Source organism: Quercus lobata, chromosome 11 (assembly GCF_001633185.2).
Source record: "Quercus lobata isolate SW786 chromosome 11, ValleyOak3.0 Primary Assembly, whole genome shotgun sequence".
NCBI classification, from domain to species: Eukaryota; Viridiplantae; Streptophyta; class Magnoliopsida; order Fagales; family Fagaceae; genus Quercus; species Quercus lobata.
This window is the reverse complement of record NC_044914.1, coordinates 498,625-509,755: the sequence shown is the minus strand read 5'-3', so window position 1 is coordinate 509,755 and position 11,131 is coordinate 498,625. Positions and strand designations below refer to the sequence as shown.

The 11,131-nt window shown below is 34.5% G+C and overlaps 1 protein-coding gene across 3 annotated transcripts; it reads left to right on the top strand.

The window, feature by feature from the left end:
- The first annotated feature begins 2,438 nt into the window (after positions 1–2,438).
- LOC115968703 (growth-regulating factor 1-like) lies at positions 2,439–4,580 on the top strand. Of its 3 annotated transcripts, none has more exons than XM_031088182.1 (4): positions 2,439–2,838; positions 2,998–3,520; positions 3,656–4,137; positions 4,249–4,580. In XM_031088182.1, exons 1-4 carry the CDS (start codon positions 2,652–2,654, stop codon positions 4,254–4,256), a joined length of 1,200 nt encoding a protein of 399 aa, XP_030944042.1. In that variant the 5' UTR covers positions 2,439–2,651; the 3' UTR covers positions 4,257–4,580. The 3 variants fall into 3 exon arrangements, with proteins under 3 accessions (XP_030944042.1, XP_030944040.1, XP_030944041.1); XM_031088180.1 differs by having other exon boundaries at positions 3,647–4,137; XM_031088181.1 differs by having other exon boundaries at positions 2,440–2,838; positions 3,650–4,137.
- The last annotated feature ends 6,551 nt before the right edge of the window (positions 4,581–11,131 follow it).

The window sequence follows — 11,131 nt, the reverse complement described above, 5'->3', positions numbered from 1 at the left end:
AATTTTTTTGTAAAATAGTTAATATCTTTAGCATTATTCTATTATTTTTCGCAATGTTTGCTATTTCAACCATAATTATCCCCCCCCCCCCCCCCCCCTTTTTTAATCAGAAAGTGAAAGTTAGTGAAATAATTTAATGGCTGCCAAAAAGTGAATTTGAAAGAGGAAGAAATTTAAATTAATACAAGAAAATGCAGTAAATTGTGGTTACGTAAATTATTAATTAAAAAAAATGGTTTGCATTTGCTTGAGCTTGCCGGGAGAGGGAAAAGAAACAGTGTGGAAGAGTGCACTACTGACTACTCTCACTCTTAGTACAACTCTCTGACAAAGTAACTCTCCAAGAATAGTTTGAGATTTAGGTTGCTTTTGTTGTTGCCTGAAAAATGTTTTTATTTTATTTTATTTAGTTTATTTTTGTAATTATTTATAGGTCTTATTATACTATTTGATATTATTCATAAATTTTACGGTACTATTTCAACTAATTTTTAGTTTTATTTACGATACTCTTGTTAGAAACTTTTCAGTTTCAAGCTCTAGCTCCAGCTCCTAGTGTCTTTGACCGTACACCATACAAAGAAACCCCAAATTAAACTACTAGCTAGAGTTGTAATGTCTGAGATATCAGTGCCAGTAACTGCAACTAACAACGAGGATCTTCACCTAACAACCAAAAAAGAAAAATTGTAAATTTTTTAGGTGAAGAGGGAGAGGTAAGAGTTAACATTTAGATCCACACCATTTAGAACTTCTTTTTTTTTTTTTTTTTTTTTTCACTCCAATACTTCTCATTTTAATATTCCTAATAGAGTGATACGTTGGCCATGAACTTATCACAACCATCCACATTTTCCTGGACTTAAGAGTGAACTAAAATATATGATACTAAGTAGAAACACTGACAAAGTTCTCATTTTAATGCTTTCCCAGCAATCATAAACAACCATAAAACCAAGAAAATTACAATTTCTTGGTTTTATGGTTGTATATGATTGCTGGGATAGCGTTAATCTTGGTTCAATCCTGCATTTACATACTGAACATGCATAAATGATCAGAATTTAATTACCGTATACTTGAGAGCAAATCGTTCCACCAAATTTTTTTTTTGTTTTTGGTTGACAAATCCACAAGTTCCAAATTTGGACCATTTTAATTACAAGTTCGTCTACTTTTGTCTCTTTAGTTTCACTAAATTGATCAACATTGATTAATCAGATCTACAGAGGCGGACTTTCTGGTGTGTACTTCTACTAAAAAATCAATAATGCCACTTAATTAATTTCTATGCAATGTATTGTTGTGTCATAGTCTCATAGATCATGAAGATCCCATTAAAGAAGAGATAGTAACGGGAAAAAAAAGTTAGGTACGTAGGTTGAATGTGTAGATTATGTAGGCCACATGTACAGAAAAATCAACTTTCTTTAACAAAACAAATTAGTATATATATGGATGACATTCTGATCTTTAATCAGTGTTCTTTCTTTCCTGGACCAGGAATTATGGTGTAATTAATTATTATTATTTTGTGGGTAAAATTACAATAAATTTAAGTTATTAAAAAAAAAAAAGTTATACATTGTTTTACAACTGTTGGTGGGCATAACGTGATATGAAAATTTTATAAACTTACAACAATAATAATAATATTTCTCTGTTTTCCTCTCTCTCTCTCTCTCTCCATGTTCTCAATTCTCATTCCTAATTATCCTAGCATGGGCAGATCAGCGATTGTTGTACCAGTACTAGTAGTTCGACACAGACACAGTCAAATCTCAAATCATCATATATATGGCTCAAAACTACTCCTTGATCGATGGATGATGCAGTGTCGTGGAGGAGGAGAGAGGAGATCAATGGATCATGTTATTGTTAACAGGTTTAAAGAATTAAAAAAACATAAACAGATGTAAAAAAGAAAAGAAGTGTTTTTCTTTTATGATATCAGAAGCCAAAAAAAAGGTCAAATAGTAAGTGGAGGAGTGAGGTAAAGGAACAGAAAAAAACTAAAAAGTAAAAGAGTTAGTAGCAGTAAAAGCTAAAACCGTACAACCTTGTCTCAGACAGACAGGCATTGGTTTCAGACACTAACTCTTACAGTCTTACATATAATAATAATAATGCCAATATTAATTATTTTCTCTTTTGTTTTTTTTATTAAATAATCTTTGTAATGTTACTTTTGTTTATGGATTTCCGTAGAGATGTCAGAGACAGGAGCTGCCACACAGGCAGCTTAGGTGCAGAAGCAGAAGCAACAGAGAGGTGCAGTCATAATAGGAGCAGGCAGAGAGAGAGAGAGAGAAACAGGTGTGGCATCAGCATGGCATGCAACACTGTAATCAGAACCATTAGTTTTATCTATGTACAGAAGATTCTGCAGCCCAATGGTCCCTGAAATAAATATACCTACTCTACGCCAAGGTCCTCTACTACTGCTACTAGTCATGTAATAAGTAATAACCCCCTCAGTCCAAACACATCTCTGATGCTTCTCCTATTTTCCTCTCTGCTCCTGAACCTGGTCCTTTTTAAAATTTTTTTACTTGCACCTGTGAACTCTGAAGACAAGGGAAGAGGTTCTTTTCTTTTTCCTCTTTGAAAGTTCCTTTCTTTTTCTTTTTTTTCTTCTTCTTCAACAAGAGATGAGTGGAAGAAACAGGTTTCCCTTCTCTGCATCTCAATGGCAAGAGCTTGAACACCAAGCTCTAATCTTCAAGTACATGGCCTCAGGCATCCCTATACCACCTGATCTCCTCTATACTATCAAAAGAAGCTGCCTTGATTCTTCTCTCTCTTCAAAGTTCTTCCCTCACCAACCTCATCAACATGGTAAACCAACTACACTATATATGTTTCTCAAAAAAAAAAAAAAAAAAACTACACTATATATTCTTGGATATATTTTTATTTTCTTTCAATTTTTTGAGTTGTTGAATGGCATTTTGTGGTATTGGTGACAAATTAATTAAGGTGGGGTTTTGAGTGCAGTTGGACTTGGATGGAATTGTTTGCAGATGGGTTTGGGGAGGAAGATAGACCCAGAGCCAGGCAGATGCAGAAGAACAGATGGTAAAAAATGGAGGTGCTCAAAAGAGGCATTTCCGGATTCAAAGTACTGTGAGAGACACATGCACAGAGGGAAAAACCGTTCAAGAAAGCCTGTGGAAGTTTTGAAAACAACAACAACAACATCACCATCATCAACAACAACAAACCCATCAACTTCAACAATCTCATCAATCACCAAGAACCACTCCGCTGCACTAACCCCAACCTCTCATTATCCTAATCCTTTTTCTTCACTCTCTTCAATGTCATCCTCAGATACCCATCACAGCCACCTTCACCATTCTTACTACACTAACAGTAACCCTCCTCACCACCACTTCCTTTATCATAATCCCACATCTTCTTCAAGGACTCCAGGTATTGGCTTGTCACCTCATGACAACAATACCACCCCATTGCTTTTGGAGTCTAGCCCTTACTCCCAGACGAACACAGATTTCAGGTGTGTGTGTGTTACTGTTTTGAGAAAAAGTACTTGACTTGAATTAATACGACTTTCAAAAACATATTTATATATGGTACTTATTTATTAGTACCTTTATTTATGATTTTCTTGTTCTTTGGGAAGAAGAAACAGGTATATTTATGGGCTGAAAGAGGAGGTGGATGAGCATGCTTTCTTCTCAGAGCCATCTGGGACTATGAGAAGCTTATCCGGTCCATTATCCATGGATGACCCATGGCAACTCACACCACTGACAATGAGCACATCTTCTTCAAAACAAAGGAGCTGCTCTGGTTTACAAAACCAGAGTGACTACTCTTCTTACTTGCAGCTTCAAAGCCTCAGTGATTCCACCACAAAACAATCAGAAGGAGACCAGCATTTCTTTGTTCTGGGTAGTGATATCAAATTAATGGAGAAAGAACAACCCCAACCCCAGAAGACCATTCACCATTTCTTTGATGAATGGCCCCCTAAAGAGAGAGATTCATGGGTTGATCAGTTGGATGATAAATCATCAAATAGCTCATCAGTTTCAACAACCCGCCTATCCATTTCCATTCCTAACTCCTCTCATCATGATTTCCCCATCTTCAGTTCCAGAACCCATAATGGTAATTGAATTTCAATAAACAACTTTTCTTTTATTAATACGAATTTGTTCATAACCCAGTTGTTTCAAACCTATTTTAATATAATATAACTCCACTTTGTTTGTTTTGCAGATGGTTGAGCTTTCAGTACTGATGAGTTTCTGAATCAAAAGCCAAAAATGTACTTATGTGGTGGGGGGACATGGTTTTGTGTGAGGTCTAAGAACTGCTGGTCTTTTCTCTCTCTTTTTTTTCTTTCTTTTTTTCAGGGAATGTGGTTGGGCTTGGTTATCTGTGTTTTAATTGTAGGATCCTATGTCTTTTGCCTTTTTATTTCTGTTCCTTTCCACTTCACTTCATAAATAGTTTGAATTACTCAGCCAAATCGGTGTCTTATTACTAAGCTTAAATTTTGATTTGTATCTTCTGGGTTTTATTCAATGTTCTCTGTTTGTTTGCTGCAATTATAGTAGAGGGGACATCCAAAAAAAAAATTATGATGGAGGGACCCAATGGCACCAAGATTTTCTACTTTGTCACTTCTGAGTTCGTCCAAATTAATTGGTATAGACAGTCTCAACCACAGTACTCATCAAACAAAGGCAAATTTATTGACTACTCAATATTATTTACATCCTTTAAGACAATCAACGGAAGTTCTCTCTCACCCTACTTGTTTGGAGTATCTGCATGATTATTTGATTTATTGACAATCTATCCTTCTACTCTTTTTTTTTTTTTTTTTTTTAGCTCAGCTCAATCTACCCTTCTATGATATTGCTTAAACAAATTGATATTCTTCAGAAGCATGAAAAATTGAATACAAAGGCATAAATTAGCTCAATTCTTATTAATACTTATGCTGTCCTTGAGAGTCCCTATTTCCACTTTTTTGATCTTTAAGCCTCGCTAACTTAGGCTACTGTTGTGTTGCAATGGCTGCTTTGGAAGATGTGTTTTTAATGAGATTTCCACTAAAGAGGGGGGTGGGGGTGCCAAAAAAAACCAGAAAACACTTCAACGTCAATCTTTGCGTTATATATGTTATATACTTATATCACCCTCAGGTTTGCTGATCAGACGGAACTAGTAAGGGGCAGAGGGGGCCATTGCCCCCCTCCCCAATTTATTTATTTATTTATTTATTTTAAATAGTAATGGTATACACATCTAATGAATAGTTTAACAATTAAGCCCAAAATAATTATTTTTGGCTCCCCTCCTCCCAATAAGTTACAAATTGGCCTATGAAAATGATAAAACCCAACTGGCAAACAATTATACTACAACATTCGTGTTACTGTGTTGGCTATTTCTTACTTTTTCTTCTTAGATCTAAGCTATTTTTTTAATGAGTGTTAAGATTGACTATTTGAATTTTCGTGAAAAATATATGACTATTTTTGTTGAAAAGAAAAAAAAAATGCACAAAGAAAAAGAAGAAGAAAGATAGATGAATACAAATTACAAATCAAGTTAATGTACTTGTAGTGAGTGAGAGTGGGGTGCGTGGGTGACCATTAATCAATGTGTGGGGTGGGATGGCAGGTGTGTTTGGCTATTAATTTTTAACTTAAAATATTTAATTTTTTTTTAACCTAGTTGGTTCTTTATTAGTAAATTAGTTTATTTTATGTGGGGTATTATAGAATTGAATAGTTGCTTTAATAAATTGGTGCTAATGTGTAGTGTACAATCATTAGTATTACAATTTTTATTATATAAATTTTATAAATTCATGTATCATTAATAAAAAGAAATTAGGATTGAAAGGGAGATTGTTGCAAAGTTTTTGTACAAAATCAACTATAGATGATTTTTGTTATTTAAAAGCATGTTGAATTCTATTTTTAAATTATTATTTTAAAATGTATTAATAAACAGTTATTTTGTTTCTCCTCTCTTTTGTTGATATTTTCTTAACATTAAATATATGATAATTTGTATTTTAAAGAACTTTTTTTTATTGAGGTTTTGGCCCCCCCTAAATTTTGATCCTAGTTCCATCCCTGTAATCACCCACACATGATTACACACCAAAAAATGAAAGAAAAGAAGCATCATTTTTTTTTTTTTTAAATTTTAAATTGTTGACACCCCATTTTGCAACCCACATTTAGGGTCCGTTTGGATACAGCTTAAAACTGAAAACTGAAACTAAAAACTGAAAAACATTGTAACAAAATAATTTTTAAATGTGTGAATAGTACCGTGGAACCTATTTTTAATGAAAAAGTTGCTGAAAAGTGAAATTTGTGGGTCTGTGAACAGTACATGATGTGCACTAATTGGCTGAAAAAAGTTAGAAAAGTCAAACTCTGTGGCTACTGTTCATTGAACAGTACATGAATAGTAGCCGCAAGTCTCAAAAACGCGTGAAAAAAAAAAAAAAAAAAAAAGGAAAAACATAGACGCGCTGGAAATCAACGCAATCCAAACGTACTCTTAACCTCACACGGAGGGTAAAATAGAAATTTCACATTTAAGATAAGCATCTTAATTGCGGCCATTAGATCCTTAATTTTGTTTTATCAAAATGATCTTAATATTGTAACAACCAAATTGATTGGTCATAAGCCTAAATCAGACCATTAGATTAAAAGTTATCAAAGAAAGCTTTGATGAATGCATTATGACAAATTAAGGCCGACTATATGTGATATTATAAACAATTAATTCCAATTATTTATAATTATAATCAATTTGAAATTAATTATTTTTATTTTTTTTGAAACACACTTGATAATTATTCAATGAGTAATTTGTGTAATTATCTTTTTAATTAGGGTAAATTTAGGATTGATTAATTCTGAAATGAAAGTAATTGGGGTCTATTAATGTTATTTATGCTAAAAATATTTTCCAACAAATGTCCTCTGCTCGTCATTTCGTTAATATCTCTTAGAATATTTTGAATTTGTGAGTAAGGTTAATTTTGATAAAAATTAGACATCTAGGACTTCAATTTGAGCAAAAGAATGAGACAATTTCGATCAGAATTAATAATGGATATATAACCATGTCAATTTAATGGTTTGTATAACCCAGAGGTATAGTTAATGGATAGTTACATGCAACAACAAAAATATGTGGGTTATTATATCATCATTTGTAACTCATAACTCTTCAATTTCTTACATTTGTGTAACTTATAGCTACTCATCTTGATAATTGCACTATATGTAACAAACTATATTATGAATTCCAATTGTAACAAAAGTATTCTCACAAAGGTACGACGTCAATTTATATCTTTTGTCAACTTTTCCTCTCTTTTTTTTCAATTTATTTAATCTTTCTCCATATTCGATCAATCTTCTTTTCATTTTTAAAGTTATTTTTCTATTTTATTGGACGAAGAATATAAATAGAAAGTAGTTAATCTTAATTTTTTTTTGTTGATATTGTTCTTCATATATAAAAAGTTACCGAGAAATTAAACAAACTCTGAAGTCAGGTAATAAAGAGAGATATGGAAACTGTGGGATTCTACTTCTCTAATGTTGATGAAGTTCTATTGTTTATTGATGTTCTTAATAGATAAGCTTTCCAGTACTTTTTTTTTTTTTTTTTTTTAAATAGCAAATTTGATGTCATTGATGTTATTAACTATCCGTATGTACACTTTTTTCTTTAAGTTTATATAAGAAGTTAATTGAAAATTGCTCAACTGGTTTTCTCATTCCATTATTTACAATTTATACTTTCACAGGGGGGGGGGGGAATAAAGTAATCAAATTTAGTCACAAATTAAAAGAGGACAACATAAAATAATAACAAACGTTTATATAATAAAATAATATCATCACGCACCCTTGGTACGATGGTCACTCCACAAGTATAAATGTTTATGGGGTGTTGGGGGTAAGGGCTGGAGTTAGGGAACTTCACACATATACACTTAGATTAGGTTATAGTAAAATTTCTATCTTGTATCAAATGATAATAATAATAATAATATAATACTTATTTTTAAATGAAGAATAATTTTTCTTATAATGTGTCTACTTATAAAATTTATAAATTAATAAATTAAAGAAAAAATTGTGTGAAGCACAAACCAATAACTAGTATATTAATGACTTACAATAAGTAAATGGGTTTCTCTTCGCTAACGAAACGTGGCTCCTCTCCATCTTCTCCTAAGTCGCAGAATAGCCGGCCCTTCTTCGAAGGTGATTTTGTACTTTGAGGTAACAAGTTTACCTTCAAGGTTTTGTGGCTTTCCTTTTCTTTCGGGGTAGGGGAGACACTTTCTAGTTCCTTATAGGGTTTTTTTTTTTTTTTTTTTTTTGGGTTTCTAGTTTGATGGAGGAGTTGGCAAAATCTTGGAGCTGCCTTACCCTCTCGGATGTTGAAGGTTCACACCTTAGCATTATAGAGGAGGATGCAATGGCTGATTTTGTTCTTGCAACAAAGTTTCTCACCAAACGAGCTTTGAATATTGAGGCCATTGCAAAAACGTTCACATCCTTATGGAGAATGAAAAATGGTGACGAAGGAGAGTGATCATGTGGTCCTTAATACTGAACCATGGAGCTTTGACAAGCATCTTATGCTTTTACATTGGCTTGATAAGGAGGTTGATGTACTCGATATAGAATTTAACATTGTTACTTTCTGGGTTTAGGTACACGATATACCAGTCCATTTCTGAACAAGGATAGTTGCTGAAAAAGTCTGTCATGCAATAGGTTTGGTGGACAAAAACATGGATGAAGGAGAAACATTGGGAGATGGTTTTATCTGGGTGCGGGTTAAGGTTGATGTTTCCCAGCCTTTGTGTAGAGGTAGAGTGATCTCTTTAGAAAACAGCAAGGAGTTATGGGTATCTTTCAAATATGAACGACTGTCAACCCTATGCTACTGGTGTGGCAGCCTTACACACGATGATAGGGATTGTGAGTTATGGATAGAGAGCAAAGGTACACTGCCAACCGAGGCTCAACAATATAATGCATGGATTAAAGCACCACCCTTTGTGCAATCAAGAAGAAACTCAGTCTCTGTTCTGAGCTTCTATAAAACAAAACATGTTGGTCAGAAGACAACTTCAACCACAAAACTGCCTGAAAAGCCACCAGTGGTGATTCGAAGAAGGGGACCGACGTCAGAGATTATTAGACCAAATAAGGAAAGTGTGATACCAAATCAAGATCATGATATTTTTTGTGTAGTCAAGACTAAAAATCCAGCCCAAAATTTGGGGAGTCTATCAGCTGGCCTGTTTGAAGAGACAATTGAGGAGATTAACTAAGATTTGATGTTGTCACAGAATTACACTCAGAACCAAACTCCTCTACGAGTAAGGAAAACAATTTGGAGTCGGTGACTATTAATGAAATTTTTTTGAAGTCCACTCAATCACGTGCAACACCATCATGTCAATCTCATGTACCACTCTCTACTATATCCAAAAATACAAACATCAACACAAGAAATTCAAGTACTTGGAAACATGTGGGTAGGTCCATCCCCGGAATAGATGTTATTATGGCAGAGGCAGTGGGGTCAAAAAGGAGTGCTCGACATATTGGGGGTCAATCCGAGTTACAGAAGAAAAAGAAAATTGTTTCTCAGGATGGCAAAGTTAACAATTTGATATTGGCAGAGGCTGGCTCCCAGTCCTGCCAGAACCAATGAGTCTTTTATGTTGGAACTGTTAAGGGCTTGGGAACCAACGTACAGAAAATTAGCTTGTAGAGTTAGTGTAGGCAAAAGATCCCTCCAATGTGTTTTTAGCAGAGACATGGATAGATGAAGCTAGGCTAATTTTAATTCAAGACCGTTTGAAGTTTAAACACAGGTTTGTGGCACCTAGGAGAAATAAGCCAGGGGGTTTGGTGATGTATTGGAAGGAAGAGTTTGACTTAACAATTGAGACCTTTTCAAAAAACCATATCAATGCCACAATTTGTAAAAATAAGGAAGGCAAGTAGAGGTTCACAGGCTTCTATGGAGAACCAGACACCCAACTCAAACATGAAGTTTGGGCATGGTTGAGAAATTTGAAAACTCGAAGTCAAGCGCCATGGTTATGTGCGGGTGATTTTAATGAAGTCACAAAGCAATTGAAAAAATTGAGTGGAAGAGTTCGGCCTCATGTACAAATGCAAGCTTTTAGAGACATCTTGGATGAATGCGAATTTATGGATCTTGGTTTTGTGGGATCAAAGTTTACTTGGCATAAGCACTTTGACAATTTCACAATATGGGAAAGGTTGGATAGGGCGGTGGCAACCAATGAGTGGTTCTCTTTGTTTCCGGATACACAAGTTCACCATTTAGATGTTACTACCTCAGATCATAAACCACTTTTGATTACTCTGGATGGGATGGAATGCAAGCAACAAAGGCCATTTCAGTTTGAGCAGATGTGGATGAGCGAACCGGGATGTGGGGAAACAATTGAAGCTGTTTGGTAGAAGTCTTGTACAGACCCGGTGGGAGATAAAGTGATAAAAAAGATTGATACTTGTGGGAAAAAAATTGACCAAATGGAGCAAGACCTATTTCCAAAATGTTAAGAGGGAATTGGAAAAAAAAAAGAAAAAAAAAAAGAGAGAAGCTTGCCAAGGTTGAGAGACTAGCACACAATAGGGGGTCGATGTATTTGCTGAAAAAATTGGAAAAAGAGATCAATAAACTCCTTGACCGAGAGGCACAGATGTGGGGGCAGTGGGCAAAGGTTCAATGGTTGAAAGATGGGGATAGGAATATGTAGTTCTTTCATAGCAAAGCTTCGCAAAGAAGAAGAAAAAATTATATAAAGGGGCTGCATAACAACAATGGGCAGTGGTGCACAAACCCAAGCTGTGTGGTGTACACTGTTTTGGAATTTTATCAAGCTCTCTTCACCTTCCAAAATCTGGACAACTTTAATGATATTTTGGCACAAGTCCCTCAGGTTGTAATAGAGGAGATGAACCATGATTTGATTGCTAATTTTAAGGCCGAAGAAGTACAAACAGCTCTGAAGCAGATGGCTCCCCTGAAATCGCCCTAAGTATGGAGA